Source organism: Genypterus blacodes, unplaced genomic scaffold (assembly GCF_046128005.1).
Source record: "Genypterus blacodes isolate CSIRO-AG114 ecotype Tasmania unplaced genomic scaffold, CSIRO-AGI_Gbla_v1 ptg000076l_1, whole genome shotgun sequence".
Lineage (NCBI taxonomy): Eukaryota > Metazoa > Chordata > Actinopteri > Ophidiiformes > Ophidiidae > Genypterus > Genypterus blacodes.
In genome coordinates this window covers 2,732,501-2,751,816 of record NW_027466885.1, presented here as the reverse complement: position 1 = coordinate 2,751,816, position 19,316 = coordinate 2,732,501, and the positions used below count along the sequence as shown (strand labels likewise).

Genomic DNA, 19,316 nt, shown 5'->3' with positions numbered 1-19,316 from the left:
AGACACACACACACACATACACAACTGATGTGTGTGTGTTCTAACTGTAAATCTTCTCAATATGCTGCAGCTGTCTCTCCTCACGTCTCAGTATTCTGGTAATAGAATTACTCCCTGTGTGTGTGCATGTGCGCGCGTGTGTGTGTGTGCGAGAGCTGCGTCTGGTGTGATTGGTTTAGAAATGTTAGGGGTCATCTGTGATTGGCTGACAGGTGGGGGTGGGGGGCGGGAGGTTAACGAGTGAGAGAGTTGCCAAGACACGGACGAAGCCTTGTGTAGATGTGTGCGTGCCTGTGTGTGCCTGTGTGTGTGTGTGTGTGTGTGTGTGTGTGTGTGTGCTCTCCATAAATGTCTTGAAATTGCCAGTTTGTGTTTGACTCGATCTCTCGCTCTACCTCTCTCCCTGTTCTTACCCACTTTCTATTTCTCTTCCATTTCTTCACTTTTCTTTTCATCGTGTTTTTGTTTCTTTATTCTCTTCGTTCCTCAGTTTTGCTCTTCTCTTATTTAATCTTTTCTGTCATCCTTCTGACTTCTTCCATGGATCTCCCTAAAGCAGGTATAAGGGAGAGAAAACCTTATCTCTCTTTGTTGTCACTCGCACACGTACAACACCGCACACCACATCAGTCAACACAATGCTAGGAAATGTGTGTGTGTAGCTGTTTCCTTGGCAACGATAGAATTTTTGAGTACAAAGAACAACAATAACCACAGATGTGTATGTTGTGTGTGTGCTAATACAGGGTTTTCCCTTCCATAGTAGGGCTTAGGCGACGTGCCTAAGCGTTTTTTTTTGCCTAGCATCTAAGCCAAAGGAACGAGAGAAAGCACATTTAAGAAAAGGTGTTTTTACATGGCACATAAGCTGAAACTTAAGGAAAATAAAACAAAACAACAAGAGAAAGCATAACAGGAAAAAGGGAGTTTGGGCTGTGAGGGAAAGCACTCGGTGAATGCGCCTGCACCCATATATACACACACACACACACACACACACACACACACCACACACCGCTACGGTCAGCTCTGTCTGACCACACACACACACATACACACACCACGCTAGGATCAGCTCTATCTGAGCACAAGTAGTTAAGTTAAGACCGACTACAAGAACACCGAACCACTGAAGCTAGTATTTTATTTATGTGTAGCTGGGCTAGGTTCAAGCATACAAAGTCTATTTTCTGACGCTGTGTCTGTTCTGTCTGAGGGAGAGAGGTGGATTTATCCGCTTTATTTTCTGTTTCACCCTCATACATTTATTTTTTTTGCTTTTGTAGGTGAATATCATTTTTCAATGTTTATTAGCAGTAATCAACCTGATTAAAATGGGCCTAAACCCCGCAAAGCAGTGTGCCGCCCCATGTGGAGCCTCCTACATCCACGAGGCAATCGCACTTTAGACCTGAAAACAAAATATGCTAATATTCCCTTTTAAGTCCAACTCAAAAGTCTGAAATTGGTGAGTTTGGTATCAGTTTTAGTTTTCACAGTGTTTTTGGTAATTAAATGTTCACCAGTGTGATCTTAGAAAGAAAACATCACACCTGCTCTGATAGAAAGAGGAAAAGCTCATCCCTTCATCAGTATGTATTTTCCACGCTCTGTCATTTATCTCTCTGTGGCTTCATCAGTCTGTATTGTCCTCCCTCGCTCGTCCTCTCCTCATCCTTGTTTTCCCCTCATTTATCACTTTCTTCCTCTTCTTTCTCTCTGATGATTAAAACTCTTGTTTTTCCAATCGATTCTCCTCAAGGACCATTGATCTGCTGACACACACGCGTGCACACACACACGCGCCTGCAAACACACAAACACACACAAACAGGAGAGGGTCTGCTCACATACTTGTAGCCTGGAAATTGAAATAAAACAAAAATTTCCTCTCCTGTCCTCTAAGATTAAATTGAGCTCTCAAGAGGGAATTAGATTCCGAAATTGCTGTTTGCCTTTTCTAAGTGTGCGTGTGTGTGGGGGTGTGTGGGTGCGTGTGTGCGCGTGCTGGCGAAGGTCGATACAGTTACTGGTGGAAACACTCCTTTGGTTTGTCATGAGGAGATGACAGAGAGTATAGAGGGGTGTGGAGGTAGAAGTGGTAGCACCGTCACTGCTCATCACTGCAGTTGCCAGTGGTGGGGGGGCGACTCTCCACGGCAACTTGCTCACAAAACCAATGCATTTGTTTTCAACTAAATGGGTCACAATGACACAATCACAATGTATGCATGCACATTACATTTTCAATTATACACCGATTAAGGCAATAAATACATTTTGATTTTCAAACATCATGCATACACTGTAATGTGGATCAAATTAACGTTTAAAGAATAGAAATTGATGTATTCAGACATGCCATAGTGAGGAACACAGAGACGTGGTGGGAATGAGATGAACAAGGGGCTTAGCAGGGCAGATGGCTGAGCAAGCAGTGAGTCTGAAGAATAGTTAACACGGAGAATAAAGTACTGAAGTAACACAGGAGCAATCAAGAGAAGGTAAAGATTCAGCCAGCACACAAAATACCACTGAGGGTGATGGAACGACCTGGCAAAGACCGGGAGGGGCGAACCGGTGTTTAAATACTGGAGCTGGTGGTTGATGGATTGGAGCTGATGAATCACAGGTGTGTCGGTAACTGGCAGGAAACGGGAAGCAGGTGGCCACGCCCCCAGCCAGGCGGAGATACACACACACACACACACACACACACACACACACACACACACACACACACACACACACACACACACAGACAGGAAACAAAAGGGGAGGTTGAATAAAAAACTAGGAAGGAGACAGACAGAGTCATATCCTAACATATAGTCAGAGGAAGTCAGCTCAGCCGGGTGTTGCTCAGAGGGTCCTCAGCAGCAGCAGTGGTGTGTTCTGGATGCTGGTTATTCAAAACAGGGGCTGGAAAAACCGATACCAGCTGGCTGATGTCATAGCAGGTCTGAAACAATTATAAAAACAATTTCAATAGCCAATCAAATCCACCGTTTCATTCTGACCCTGTCACATTCTGCAAAAACAAGACTAAAACCTCTGGGATGATGACAGAAGATGATAATAAATAAGTAATTTTTATAATTTTAATCAGGATTAGAACATTTTTTATTGATATAAGGCAAATATAGGAATTTTTTCTGATTATGATGATTATGAGAAACACACTAGAACACACAGTTTTCTCCAGTACTGTAGCATAATGTGGTTTTCAGGGTCTCTCATAAGGGACACAGGTACACACACACACCGTCGACTGCTCATTTATAGACTGAGAGAGCATGGATGCCAAGTCACATGCATTTCCCCTGGATTCCCCTGTCACTGTCTTCTTCTTCATATCTGTCTCTCCCTCCTTTGTCTCTCACACTCTCTCCCTTTGTCTTTGTCACTGTGTTTAAGATGATACTAGTGCCCTTTAAGGGTTTTGTCCATGTATTAACAGTTATTACTCTGATAATGGGGCTTCAGAAATATGATTATATATAAAATTTGATATATGAAATATGAAACAAATAAAATAGTACTATATGATTATAGTGGAGACTCATGGGAAAGAATGAACACTTACATGTGGCCTCAGGCAATTCCAGTGTATGAAACATAAATATTGTAAACATAAATACATGGCCTGGGAGCGACTGCAGCAGTGACTCTTGAGGTCTTCCTCAGTCCCTGTTGTGTCTCAGCTCACAGCTGCAACCTGAAAGGTCAGATAGTTGTTGGTTGTTTGAAGTTAAATCCTCATTTATGTTAGGCCGTGTTTGGATAAGGGGTGTGCGTGGTATGCAAATTCTGTTTATTTATCTTGTTAGTGTTGGATGAAGCGGAGGTGAAATTAGTCATGTACTTCATTCAAGGCAATGGTCACATTTGAATAAGATGGTTCGGAAATTGATGATTATGTTTGCTAATCCTAACGTGGAGATTTGTTACCTCAATTCAATCTGTTGGGCTTTGCATCGTATCGTTCTCAAAGTAGATCTAGATGGAACAAAAAAATGGTTTTGGAATATAATAATAGCTTAATCCTGTGTTAGAAATATAGCAGGGTGTTGTTCTTTCTTTGGAATTACTACTAATGACATGTGAACCTTTATTTTCAAAGAATTATTCTGTTGCAGATATGTACAGTATCTGTCCACTACAGACCCTAGATGAAAGAGTTAATATTGTTAATAGGAAATGCGTTAAAGGGTTCATAGGAAACATGAATATTGACCTGTGGCCTCTGTATTAGCCTCAATTGTAGGTAATTGTTATCCGAGTTTGCGGAGATTCCTTTGCTCGAGCCTCTTTGGCCCTTTTGGATTGTGGCTTGCCGCTTCTTCTTCAGCCGGATGAAAATACTTTATCTTTGGAAAGGAATGAGCCTTGTTTTTTGCTTTAGAGATGTTCTCAAAGTAGTGTTTTCTCAAATTAGTTGTGGATGAAATGTGTGTTGAAAAGTACATCTGGCTTCCATGAATTAGTAATGTAAATAAAAAATGAAAGAGCTAATCGAGTATTTATGTAAATGAAATGAAAAGCAGCCTATGCTAATGCTGGACCCCTGAACTAATGTTTTTGGCAAGTTTGGAGGCAATTGGAGAAATGGTGCTCATTGCAACTCCACAACAAACAAAAAGACACGCGCTCTCCAATTATAAGAGAAGGATTAAATGAATTGCTGTGAGTTTTTGCAGGAGCTGAGTGTGTTGCTCATCACGGCCATAATAACCTGAGCAAAAAGGAGAGATACCAGGGTCACACAGAACAATGTTTTATCAGCGGCAATTGCACAAAAAGCCTCACTACAACTTTTTCAGCATCAGCGACAAAATGTGGTGAAATTAAAGGGGCACTGTGAGTTTAGGAGCACAACACTTACAGACAAGCACACTGCATACTGTTTGTGTGTGTGTGTGTGTGTGTGTCTGCAAGAGAGAGAGGCAGAGAGTTTGTGTGTGTGTGTGTGTGTGTGTGTGTGTGTGTGTGTGTGTGTTCCTTGCTCGCAAACAAGGTATTGTTTGCAAGCAAGAAACAGAAATAATCAGTGTTCAAGAGTTTTCTTTTGTAAAGTTGGAGACATCTGACAGTACTACATGGCCTGCTTGAGGGCACTTGAGAACATGGATGGAGTAATGAATGAAATAAGAGGTGATGATAGTCAGAATGTTTCCACGCACATTAAATCTTTGATTAAACTACGATCAAGGCGTTACATCAATTTTGTTTTAAACGTCATGTATGTACAAATCCACTTTCCCACTCCAAGTAGCAGACCTAGATTAGGCAATTGTATTCAATCTCCTTAGGCATGTGTGTGTACTGTGTGTTTGGTCTCTCTTTCTGTCCCTTTCGTTTCTCTCTCTGTCTGCCTTACTCGCTTGCCCTCTCTCTCTGTCTCACACACACATCCATGCTGTTCCTCCCTCGCTCAGTCCGTCTCTCTTTCTGTCTCTGATTGACAGCCGTAGTTCCCTGACTGAGGTAATATTTTACCCATGCTGTCACCTTGGCGATGTCCTTCCACCCCTCTTCTCCAGCTACAGACCTCTTTCACACATACACACACACACACTTACACACGGACACACACACACAGACACACACATAAAAGACAACTGATTTGAATTTCATTGAAACTTTTGGCCGACAGAAACACAAAAACATAAAGCAGAGCTAAAATGATTGACATCTGTAGTCATGATATGGGGACATTAACACACACTAATGATTCACTACACGGAGACTCTCACACACACACATACACACACACCGCTTTTTAACAGCTTAATATTTCAAAGCTTTTAAAATTACTCATCTTGTGAAGGCTTGACTCCCCCCCCCCCACACACACGCACACACACTTATTACTTGTTAGTAATGTTATTGTCACTTCCTGTTTGCAGGGTCCTCTTTCCTGTTTGTCAACACATCTGGTCGTTACGGCGGTCAGCACGCTCAGCTGCTTCTGCCACCGCTGAAGGAAAACGACACCCACTGCCTCAACTTCATGTTTTACCAGGCCGGCGGCCGTGAGGGTGCCACACCTGCCATACTCAACGTATACATTAAAGGTACAGTACAACAACAGAAGCCGCAATACTAAAGAGGATGACAAACGCAGTGTATAACCAAATATACGTGTATTACATAGAAAGCTACTGCAACAAATCAATACAAAGACAGATGGCGCCAAACTCACTGCACAATTAAATGTATGGTAATTTAAGCGGTTCATTTAATTTGTCAATCGCCTTTCATACACACTTCCTCGGTTTAGTTCAGACATAGATGTGTATATCTACCCCAGCTCAGCCAATAACAAAGTGGTAGTGTTGAATATTCATGAAGTTGCTCCATCTCGCCTACGCAGAAAGATACTGCACAATCATGTTGCCTTTTCAATTCTGTTCCTCATTGTGTATTTTTCTTCCTGTGGCTTGTGATGTCAGCCGACAGTCACCTGGTGGCGCTAACAACAGGAAGCAGCACTTTCATTGCTTCTCTGTGTCTCCTGTAGAAAACAACAGCCCATTGGGCGTTCCTGTCTTCAACTCCTCAGGCCCCGCCTATCACACCTGGAAGGGGGTGGAGCTAGCTGTGTCCACCTTCTGGCCCAACTACTACCAGGTACCAAGCTACACACACTCTACACACCCTCACATATACACACTGAAATGCACAATTAGTACATTTACATGCATTTACAGATATCATAAAAAATAACAAATTCATATTTTTTTGCCTCAATCAGAACCTTACAATTATGGAATGTAGCTTGTGCAAAAAGATAGTGGACAAAAAAATAGAATAGAACATAGGAAGCATAGGAACTCTTTCCCTCTCTCTCTCTCTCCCTCTCTCTCTCTCCCTCTTCCTTTTTTCCCTCTCTCTCTCCCTCTCCCTCTCCCTCTCTGTCTCTGTCTCTCACTCTCGCTCTCTCTGTATCTGCCTGTCTTTTTCTCTGTACAGTGTCTAGCTGATATAGTTGTCGCTCTGCTCGCCCTCCCTGCAGTTCCTGCCTGTCTAGTGGATCTCTGCTTTCAGAGAAGAAGTGAAGCTGATTCATAAACAATATAGCCAATCAAAGTCGCTCCCTCACACACAGACACACACAGGTGTTTTGAATTCTGAACAGTCAGCAATTACAGCCAGCACATCATCACACCAGAAGTCACTAATTAGCGACATCACCACGGCAACGATTCATTCATTATGATAGAGCAACGGAGAGGCGGAGGGAGGAGAGAGGAGAGAGGATAAGTACAGAAGAGAGGAAGAGTGACTCATTACAGAAAATGAGGGAAGAAGAGTCACACCCAAGTGAGAGAGAGAGTCATGAGAAAAAACCCCAATAAAACACACAAGAAAGAAAAAGAAAATCAGGTCAGATTGTGAAGTTTTCAATCCACAGACAGATAAGAGGGGGAGGTGGGTACATCCTGTTTCTCTTCGCCAACAGGAAGTGTGTGCTGCCGGTTTCCGTAGTGATAAGAGTATGGAATGTTCACACATTGAAACACACACACACACACACACACACACTCATGCGCACACACAAACACAGGTGCAGCCATTAAAGTTGAACACAATGTCAGCTTGACCTATAAACAACCTACTGATACATACAATTTGAGGGAAGGAATGGAGGGATTTAAGATGTCTCTGAGTAACAGAGGAAGGACAGTTTACATTTATTATCTCTCTCTCTCTCTCTCTCTCTGTTCTTTCTCTCTCTCTCTCTCTCTCTCTCTCTCTCTCTCTCTCTCTCTCTCTCTCTCTCTCTCTCTCTTTGTGTATGTGTGTCAGGTGGTGTTTGAAGCTGTCAGTACTGGACAGAGAGGACTGCTGGCCATCAAGGATATCACGCTGCAGGGACACCAGTGCCGTAAGTAACACACACACACGCACTCGGACGAATGGAGAGAGAGAGAGAGAGAGTGAGGGAGAGGGCGAGAGAGAGCAAATAAAGAGAAAAGCCCTGCCCCTTTGTAGAGCAGGCTTCTAATTGGTTAACAAGGTTTGGCTTCTTAATTGATTAACAATGTTAAAAGTTGAGACTCAAACACAGAATCAAGGTCAGCGTGTGTGTGTGTATGTGTGTGGACAGCAGAGACTGGGGAGCTCATTAAAATATAGTCTCCATAAATTGATTAGCATTGACTTTGATGATTGTTGAGCTACCTGTCTGTCTCTCTGTTTTTCGGTCTGTGGACCCAGATTTTACTTTTGGCCTTTGTTATATGAGCAACACACACATACACACACACACACACACACACACACACACACACACACACACACATACATCATGTTTTAGGGGAGTTTTCTCTGCCTGGCTCAAGGGATCAGGTGAGCCAAGGTTTAAATGTTATTACACAAAGTAAACAAAGATAATCAGCACTTAATTTTCTCTTTTCAATTACATGGTTTCTAGTCATTGGTTCACAAATTGTTGTAGATCTGTGGCTTATTTTATGTAAATTGTGGAATAATTACATCAAATTTGGAGGATAGCTGTGATTCTGTGATAACATCAGTGCATGTCCATAACTTTGTCATTATATTTTATTTAAATAAGAACATTTAGAGGGTGTAACGGTGTGTGTTATCTGTACCGACGTCATCCATGTCTGACCCCCTCCGTGTGTGTCACCAGTGAGCACTCCGCACTTCCTGCACATAAAAGGCGTAGAGGTGAATGCTCAACAAACTGCCACCTTCCACTGTACGGTCAATGGACAACCTCAAAGCAACCTGCTGCTCTACCTGCAGGTATGTCCCGATGTGTGTGTGTGTGTGTGTGTGTGTGTGTGTGTGTGTGTGTGTGTGTGTGTGTGTGTGTGTGTGTGTGTGTGTGTGTGTGTGTGTGTGTGTGTGTGTGTACAGTTTTGTAGTACATTTTACTGAATCTATCTATCTATCTATCTATCTATCTATCTATCTATCTATCTATCTATCTATCTATCTATCGGGGTGATCAGGGGATGGGCGGGCGGCAGGCGGTTGTCAAGGAAACCAAGCCGGTGAACTCTCGGCGTTATGTGGCAAGCTTTGACGTGGAAAACACAACTAAAGGAGACTCCGGACGTTACCGCTGCATCGCCCAATCAGAGAGGGGAGTGGGCGTGTCCTCCTACGCTGACCTGACTGTCAAACGTGAGTCCTGTCCCTTGAAACAATGTGTGTGTGTGTGTGTGTGTGTGTGTGTGTGTGTGTGTGTGTGTGTGTGAGTACTGCGGATATTAAGTAAGTTTTTACTTAATTACTTGCAAAATAAAACAAAATCAGGAGAGTGAACTTTGAGGAGAATATGGAGGAGTGAAGGAAGGAAGAGCTCTCTCTCTTCTCTCTCTCTTTTCTCTCTCCCTCTCCTCTCTACCTGTCTCACTCTCTCAGATCAAAGCTGCAGTTTGTCATATTTTTATTTTAATGACTCCTTGGTCAAACGAGGAAGTGTTATTAAAGCTGCTCACCTCATTACTGCGCTGTGTGAGTGTGTGTGTGTGTGTTGCCTCATTAAAAAGTCAGTTCGCAGTTTAAAAGCTGCGTTTTGTCAAAGAGTGTCTGCATTTCTGAAGATGAATCAATCCACAATAAAAGCTCAGTTTCCTGTTTCCAGCCTGTCAAAGTGCTCACCCTACACACACACACACACACACACACACACATGCACGCGCGCACACACACACAGATGTGAATATAGAGTGCGTTAATGATGACTCATTAAATGCGGAATGTTGCTAGGTGACAGCTGTCACAGAAACAGCACTTTGATGTATTACCGTTAAAGGACAGTTCTGCATATTTCACAGAAGACATGAGATCTAATTATTGTTTTCATTTCATCTGCTCATTGTTACCACAGCCATTTATAGGTGCCATCAGGCCCTCTTACATGTTGACATGTAAAATCACTCACTGACCACATCCTCATAAATCACAGAAAGAGCTCTACATGTCTTCATCTCTCTCTGTCCATCTGTCTGTCTCTTCACCTGCCTGTCTCTCATCTTTCATCAGCATTTGGATAGATGTCTCATGCACACACACACACACACACAGACTCACACATACACACACAAGCAGTTTGGTCAATAGTTGTGTGATCCCTTGTCTCTGCAAACATATCCACCTGCACACACACACACACACACACACACACACACACACACACACACACACACACACACACACACACACACACACACACACACATATGCTGTCTCTCTCCCTCTCTCTCTTTCTTGTCTGCACTGACAGGTGAAGAGGTTTTGGTAGGTCACCTGACCCAACATATATCCCACCACAATCCCTGGTGGTTAAGCCTCTGATTGAACTGTCACTCAACCTGTTTGCTAGTGAGAGAGAAAAGGAGAGAGAGAGAGAGAGATACTTAACTGGAACAAAAACACTCAACATCGACTGAATTAATGAAATATAAAGTATGACAATTAATAAATTTCCTTTGTGATAATTCAGTAATTTCATATGAGACTTGATGTAAACAAATTCACCTACAGCTTGCACATACACAGAGAAAGAGAAAGAGAGGATGAAGGGATGAAGTGGGTCAGGAGGAAGTAGAGCAGCACCACTGGGGATTCAGGGTAATGGAATCCAGGTCTGTTGTGATTTGCCGAAGGTCACGAATATTAATTAACTACTTAATTCCCCCCACCCATTAAGAGAGATCAGTAAAAACCCTGAGGAATGTGTGTGTGCGTGTGTGTGTTTGAGTGTGACTTGTTGGTGACTCTTCCTGTTTGTCCCTCAGAGCCTCCTGTACCTATTGCTCCGCCTCAGCTGACAGCAGTGGGCGCCACCTACTTGTGGATCCAACTCAACGCCAACTCAATCAACGGAGACGGACCCATCATCGACAGAGAGGTGACGATTGATACTCTTTATTCTCTTTATTAATGATAAGACAGTACATTTCTTTCCGGTACTTAAGGGAACTTGAGGAGTGTTTTTCTGAGGCATATTTAAGAAAAAAACATTTGTTTTATAGGTGGAATACCGGACAATGTCAGGGATGTTGATTGACACCACGCCTGTCGATAAGCCCACCCACAAAATAGGCCACTTGGACCCAGACACCGAGTACGAGATCAGCGTTCTGCTCACCAGGCCTCTGGAAGGTGGCACAGGAAACCCCGGACCACCTCTCAAGGCCAGGACCAAATGTGCCGGTAAGCGTGCGTCTACCACCGGTCAGAACAGATGGAGGATGATTCTAGCTATGTTTCTGTCATGTCTGTGCTGCTCTAACAATATCTGGCAACATCACGGAACACACAACATTGGAGCCCAAAAACATGATACACAGAAAGTTATGATTTAGTCCTCGGTAGACTGATGCCTGTTTGTTGTCTTGTTGCAGTATCCGACATCCAACAGCTGGGATGTCAAACTACAAAACTTTATCCAGCATATGTGTGTATCAGAGTTTTACTGCATTTAGTTTTGTTGAGCAAAAACTTATCCACCTTAAGCAGATGTACAAACTTCAATCAACTATTTTGCATGGAAATTGTTGCATGGAAACAAGACCACCGATTTGATGAAGGACAAAGGGAACAATTATTTAGCCTAAGTTTGTTTCAGAATCTCTTTTAGGTCTCAGTTAGTCATTTGAGAAACTGTTTTAGGTAGGTATTTAGGTCTTTGTTAGTCAATTAAAAACCAGCTGTCTTTGTTTGTCATTATAACACGAGTCTTAGGTCTTAGTTTGTTGTTTTATAATTCATTCAAGGTTTTTAATTGTCGACTGAAATCTGTTTGAGGCTTTCAGTCTTTGTCCTTTCAATATCAGTTTTCTGTCGATGCGCCTTAAGCTCTTAGTTGGAGTTCTTCCCCAAAGCCCCACGGATACGAGCTCACTGCTAGCTGCTAGGCTACATTCACACTGAGCTCATTGGGTGGTAAATGGTGAAGTCATTAGCATAGCATGCCCAGCTAGACTGCAGTAGCGCTGTGCTCATCAGGTGGCTAATGGTTAATTGTGAGGTTGTTAAAGTAGCAAAGTAGGCTAGGCTTCGTTAGCACTGCACTCATTAGCATTTAATGGCTACTGACTGCATCAGTGGAACATGCTACCTTGTTTACTTCAAGAGTGTGTGTGTGTGTGTGTGTGTATGTGTGTGTTACCCCTCTGGGTGCTAATATACGTGTGTAAATTCTACTAAATGTACACAGGTGCATAAATCGAGACAGATAGAGAAAGAGTGAGACAGAGAAAGAGAGAAGGAGAGAGATTAAATGAGTAAGAGGAGATGACAGATTTAAGAAGAGAGAACATGATGGAGAGACACAGAGATTCAAAGAGAAAATAGCTTTGTGTGTGTGTGCGTGTGTGTGTGTGTGTGTGTGTGTGTGTGTGTGTGTGTGTGTGTGTGAGTGTGAGTGTGTGTGTGTGTGAGTGAGTGAGTGAGAGAGAGTCGTGTAGGAGCAGGCCTGAGAGGGGGACGTGTTGAAACTTGACACATGCACACACACACACGCAAACACACATACAGATGAGTGTGAAGTGCAGAGTTGTGACCTGTCTATGGTATGTTCCTATAAACACGTATTGCAGCTGACCCCCCCTGCATACCTGTCTGTCTGTCTGTCTGTCTGTCTGCCTGCCTGTCTCACCACCTCTGCCCATGCTGCTGCAGCCCCCTGCTGGCCTCAGGCAAACTAAAAGTGGTTGTTGAAGAAGTTCTGTGTTGCCATATATCACAGCATACAGTCCATAGTTTCACCTGTGAGATTGATGGTACATGTCTGTTATCCTCTTCGGCTTTACTGCATTGTTTGATTCAGACTTTTTGTTTTTATGTTCGTCCAAGTACAAAAATCAGGCATTTATTTGTGTGAGGATTGCTCTGGCCATTCACCTTATTGTTAACATTGTGATGGGTTGCAAACATGGCTGTCTCACGGCCGCTGGTTTGGTGTGCTAATGCCAGGGACAACCTCAGCTTGCTGGAGCTAACAGAACTCACTTTTGTGCCCAGTTGGTCATGGTTGGTTATGCGACCTTGGTCAGGTGACGCAGTGTACCCAGGGAAATTAACTATGAATCACAGCTTCATACCTATGGTCAACAACATTTTCCATGATGCACTATGGAAAGTCATCACTAGCATATGGCAGAAAAGGGCTCAAGGAGCTAATGGATCTTGGTCTGTTACTGTGTACCGGTGAACACGGCTCATTGCAGATCTGCAGGCACCGAAGACGCGGCTTAAGTGTGTGTGGCCATGCAAGCTCTGTGACACTCTGATGCCCCTCCTCCAGCTGCAGGCACTGAAATGTCTGCTGCCCGGTGTAAAAATGGAGAAGGGGGTGAATATTGGTCAATTTCAGTGGAATGTTGCTGCAAGCAGTTATTGAACGGTCATCTACCTGGCATGGCAAAAGTGGACAAAATCGATAATAACGTACCATTATATACAGCACGTGTTTGTTAGAGGCATGTACAACATTGTGAGATGATTGTTGTAGTGTGGCTGTTTATTGGAGTTACACCAAGAAGCCCCAAGATGTTAACAATCCCCTTCATAGATGTGATTGTCTGCCGACTGTCTAGGGGAGTTACTATGACATTATGTCTGTTAACAAGTTTAGCCGTCATTATTAGAAAACAACCCACTGCTGAATGCCACCGTTGATTGTCAGGTGATTTGAAACAAACACTGTGAAAGAAAGAAATGTGTGCTACTGCCTGTCTGTCTGCTGTTTAATCAACCATCGGGTTTACACACACACAGCAATATGTGGTGTACTTTTAACTCTCATCGCTCTCTTCAACTTGTTGTTATTTATTCATTTTACTGATGATAAATTATGAATCATTCTCTGTTTGTCTTTCTGAGTTTGTGTGGCTCCGTGCTCGTGCGTGTGCGTGTTCGTGTGCGTGTGTGTGTGTGTGTGTTTGTGTGTGTGTGTGTGTGTGTGTGTGTGTGTGTGTGTGTGTGTTAAATAATAAATTATTCTGTCCATTATACAAGCTTTAGGACTTAAGGCTCAGTGAGGGGTGACACAGCATGGTGGCAAACGTACAAGGAGTTTGTTTGGCTGAGGGTTAGACAGGACAGAGTGTTAGACAGAACAAAGGGACAGACAGGAGCTCATTTCATTGTGCCACATTTCACAAGAACAAGGTCATTTACATTCGGTTTCCCAGTATTAGATTTTATTGTCATATTATTTATTATTATTCCCTTACAATTTCAACTTGTTTCAGTTTAGCTTTCTGAGATTTGACCATTTCTAAGTTGTCTTTTATTTTTAGTAACCTCCATTTTGTGTTTGTGTTAGGGTTAGGGTTAGGGGTAGGTGATTCCTTTTAGTCGTAGCTTTAAAAAAGATAGAGAATTTCGGGAGGACAGATAAAAAGAGAATTTGAGATAAAATTTGAGAAAGAAATAAAATACTGTCCCTGTGTTGAATTCCCGACTTGTTCTCACTCAGCATGAGAAGAAGTGCTTGTAAATGTGAAATATGAGCTACGTCAGTGCGGTTGATTTCAAGCATGAGTATGAGCTTCACAAACGGACATGGACATGATTTGACAATAGGACCTGGTTTTATAGCAGAGAAATCAGAAGTTTTTTTTGAGTGGAAGTAGAAATTCTCCTTGAAAATCAGTCAAATCTGAAACCTCAACTGCCTGCACCAGCAGTTTTTATGGTTTTGCCTGTGGCTTGATATTGATTAGCCTGGACAGTTTGTAGATTCAAAACTAGACATAACATTTATAGTTCAGCCATTGGTTATTCTATCTCATTTAATTTTGATCTGTTATTTAAATTATGTGAATATGTTCATGCAGGAGAAGCTTTTTACGTTTTCATTTCAGATTTTGATTTAATGATAATAACATTGAATGGGACTCTTCTTCTGAAGGTCTCATTTTAAGACCGCTGCGGTTGTCATGGCTTTGTCATGGCAATGACCAAAACTCTGAAAAGAAGGTGCGGGTTCATGATAGTCATATTTAGATTAATGAATATTTGTTATGGCTAATAACACTATGGTCATCATATAGTACTGATTTTCATTGTTGGGAGTCTTGTGTAAAAAGCCAAGCAATACACAGAGCTATTTCCCCTCTGCAGGTTGCAGCTTGCCTATGGGTACAATGACTGCATCCTTTAAGGAATGTATCCCATGAAATGAGACAAAGTCTGAGCGTTAGACAGGATGGAGACTTAGACATGAGGGTGGAGCTTATGGCAGCACCGCTTTAAATTGAGTAATATCTTAATGCTCATGTTTGTTTCCTGAGGTTAACCAGCAGTTTGCTGTTGAATTCTGATGATTTTTAAGGATATTAAATAATATGCACGAGTGATGAGGATTCGTATTTCACTGCCTGCAGTTACATACAGAATGTTACACTAAAAGACACACACATACTCACACACACAGACACATTTTTTCTCTCTGTGTGTTAACATCCATTAAAGTCTGTGTTCTGTTTGTTACTGTGTTATTTTCTCAGAAGGCTTTTAGAAAATATTGGATGAATATTTCACGTTTCTCTTTTATCTTTTCACCTCCGATTTTCCCGTTCCGCTCCAACAGTGTGTGTGTGTGTGTGCCTGCGCATTTCCATCTTCTTCTTTTATTTTTATGCTTTCATTTCTGTCTCCTCACTCTATTTTTTATCATTTTATTCCACTCAATCTTTGCTCTTCCCTCTCTGTCTGTCTGTCTCTCTTTTTCTCTGTCTGTCTGTTTTTCTCCCTTTCACTGTCTGTGTGTCTGTCGCTTTCTCTCTCATATTAAATCTGTTGATCTCCTGAAAATGAGAATCTAAATCTCTGCTCCTCCATACTAAAAGTCACCTTCAAACATTCAACACAACTGTTTCACTTCCTCTCACTCTGCCTCTGCACAGTCTATCGTAGGGTTTCCATTGTTATGCGCAGTATAAAGTTGTGAATTGAAAAATAGGCAAGCTGGTTGGTAGCTGGTGGTCCAATCACATCCCTGAAAAACTGACATGAGATACAGATGCAGCCTGTGCCAATGACCAGTCACTGGTCACAGTTGGAGAAAGCTTCATTACTGTCTCTATGACACCTGATCAACGGAATGTGATGGTGTGACTTTGACAGCTCTTGATGGAGCTCAGACACTCACAGTGGGCTGAGTTCATGAGTGGTCAAGCAGCCCCCGCACACTAAAAGATGTTTGTGGAGTTGTTTGGAGCAACATTTGGTGCATCAGCATTCCAATCTTACTGATCATGAGCTCACTTAGCAACCAAAAGACTGAGATCATGGATACAGTCATCTTAAATGAGTCCTCTCTGTAGGATGTCTGGACCTATAGGGACAGGGAACGCCTTGCGATCCGCCAGGAACAGCTCAAGGATGCGGCTGAGGAGAGACACATCTGGGCTGCCTCCCTCTGGATAAGTGGGTCGTGATAGATGGATGTATTTTAAATGTGATGAGTTATTTGACAGGATCTGAAGCTGCATACCTCCAGTGACCTCACAGCTGGATGGGGTAACTGTGGAAAAAGATCAGTAGAGATCTTGTTCACGATCTGGATTTATCCAAATTGTGTCTACTGGTAAACTGCAGTAAAACACAGCGAGAATCCGCTCCACACGCTGTCCCCAAAAACAGCTGGAAACTTCATGGAACGCTTCCCTGTGACAGCAAAACAATTGCACCTCTCTTTGTGTCTCTGTCTCTTTCTCTCTCTCTCTCTCCTTCTCTCTCTCTTTCTCTGTCCCCGTCTGTCCCTTGTCTATCTTTCTCTTCCTCTCTTTCTCTCTCCCTCCCCCCTCTCTCTCTGTCCCTGTCTGTCTTTTTTCTATCTTTCTCTTCCTCTTTGCTTCTCTTCCCTCCCCTCTCTTTCTCCCTCTCTCCATGTCTCTCTTTTCTTTTGGTGTCTCTTTCTCTCTCTCTCTCCCTCTCTCTCTCTCTCTCTCTCTCTCTCTCTCTCTCTCTGTCTCTCTCACCCCCCCCTCTCTTTCTCCCTCTGTCGCTCTTACTCTCTCTCTCTCTCTGTCTCGCTCCCGTTCTGACCTTTTCAGTGAACATGACTCTGACTGATTGGAACAGATTTCCAACACGATTCTCCGATTCGCCCCGCTGCTTACACACACACACACACACACAGACACACACGCACGCACGCACACGTAGCTGGTGTTGCCTTTTGTTTTCATTGAAAGGACAGCAGAGGAAATTTCAACCTATTTAATTTTCTACCACTGATTCAACAACACCCCCATCTCACTCCTGAGTGTGTGTCTGTGTCTGTGTATGTGCTTTTTGTCAGAATTCAGAGATTAATGTGAGAAGTCAGAGTTTTTTTGTGTGACTTTAGTGCTTTGGTGTATGCCATGCGAATTTTGTCCTTACTGGTGCTACATCATGGTTCACCCTTAAAGGAAAATACATTTCCAAAATAGATTTAACATACACAGTTATATAAGGTCACATGACTAAGTCACTTTTGTTCTGGAAGGAGAATCAACAATTTATCATGAATGGATGAGCAAGGTTTTTATTTTGAAAATAGATGGTACTGGAGAGACTGGTCTTGGGTCACATTGGACCACAGGTGAAATCTTCTCTGAACCCTCTACAGTTTCCTACCAACCTCATGTGGTCATGGACAATGCTGTCATCTACCTTCTGCAGCATGTTCACTTTCACCTGGATTGTACTGTGAGAATCATGTTTTTTTTATTTTCCCAGTGCCTTCAATACTATGCAACCACTTCTTCTGAGTGAGAAGCTGCTGAATGCATCCGTGGTCTCTTGAATTACTACCTGTCGGACAGGCCCCAGTTTGTGTGGCTGGGTGGCTCTCTGTCTGATGTGGTGGTTAGTAACACGGAAGCACCACAGGGGACCTGTCTCAGTTCCTGTTCGCTCTGTACACTTTCAGTACAGCTCTGACTTTTGCAACCTGCAGAAGTTCTCTGGTAGCTTTACGGTGGTGGGTATAATAAGGATGGGCAGGAGCCAGAGCAGAGGGGACTGGTGGGTAATTTTGCGCAGTGGTGCATGTGCTCCTGAATGTCAACAAGACCAGGGAGATGGTGGTCGATTTAAGGAGGAAAAGGAGACTGAGCTCATACACCGTTACAATTAGTAAAGCAGTTGAGGTGAATAAGCCACAATCACTGGGTGGCTGGTGAGCAGACTTGCTGCAAGCACACACAGTGAAAGCGGGCATGAAGGCACAGGTGTCAGAAATGCTGTTTAAGAACAGACAAGGTACTGCTGATATCAGACCTGCAAACCGCGAGGCATTTAAGGACCTGTGAGTGGACAGAATCAGACAGTTATTGGGGCCGTTACCTGGGTTTGTTGGGCTTCCTTGACAAAAAATTCAATTCCCCAAGTCACTGCAGCCACCATGCTCGACAAGGGAAGGATGGTGTCAGGCTCTGCTGGATTGTCAGGGACAAACTGTTGGGAGAGGGCTTCAGGCTTGATATTTCTGGAGCCCGGTCGGTAAGATAGAGTTAAACTCAATCTTACGAAGAACTGCGGCCAAATGGCTTGACTGGAATTTAGTTGTTTGACGGTCTGGATTTAAGACAGGTTCTTGCGGTCCATCCAAAAGTGTTCTGCTCCCTCCAGTCTGTCTCTCCATTCCTCTAAAGCAAGCTTGACTGTGAGCAGTTCCCTGTTTCCAACATCATAGTTTCCCACAGAGGGCTCAATCGGTTGGAGAAGAATGAACAATAGTGGAGTTTCTGGTCAGAAGCTGAGTGCTGAGAAAGCACGATCTCCAACCCCTGTATTGGAAGCATTGACCTCCATGACAAACTGGCTTGAAGGGTCAAATGGATGACGACAGGTGCTGATGTAAAGCATCTCTTTAGCCCGGTGAGGGTCAAAGAAGGGTGTCGAGTAGGGAATGCATGCAAACTGTCCCCAATGACCCTTCTGTAAAAGTTGGCAAAACCCAGAGATTGCTGGCAGGTACTCTGCCTGAAATCTTCCAAGATCCGTCTTCACCTTCCGAATCTCAATGATGTATCCCAAAAACCCCATAAAGTCGACATGGAATTCACATTTCTTAGCTTTGACAGTAATTTCCAGTTCTTTTCCAGTAATCTTTGGAGAACATTCTGGATGTGTTCCTCCATGTTCATGGAGAAGATCAGGATATCATCTACAGATTTTGAAAATGTTGCACTCTGGTTTAATTGTTTATTCCATATCCCCAAGTCAATGGTTCTTATCTATCCTTGGTTCTTCTTGTTTTACTTGGTTCTTGTTTGTAGCATTTTGACCTATTGGTGTTGTTCAAGTTGATACTCAGTCAACTGGACT

The 19,316-nt window shown here is 43.0% G+C and overlaps 1 protein-coding gene across 1 annotated transcript in view; it reads left to right on the top strand.

Moving 5' to 3' along the window:
- Nucleotides 1-19,316, top strand: part of LOC143006736 (receptor-type tyrosine-protein phosphatase mu-like) — a 94,717-nt gene that overhangs the window by 28,871 nt on the left and 46,530 nt on the right. The window contains 7 exon segments of the mRNA XM_076157991.1: nucleotides 5,910-6,077; nucleotides 6,524-6,633; nucleotides 7,813-7,891; nucleotides 8,663-8,778; nucleotides 8,988-9,162; nucleotides 10,781-10,893; nucleotides 11,018-11,198. Coding sequence (XP_076014106.1) covers nucleotides 5,910-6,077; nucleotides 6,524-6,633; nucleotides 7,813-7,891; nucleotides 8,663-8,778; nucleotides 8,988-9,162; nucleotides 10,781-10,893; nucleotides 11,018-11,198 — 942 coding nt within the window.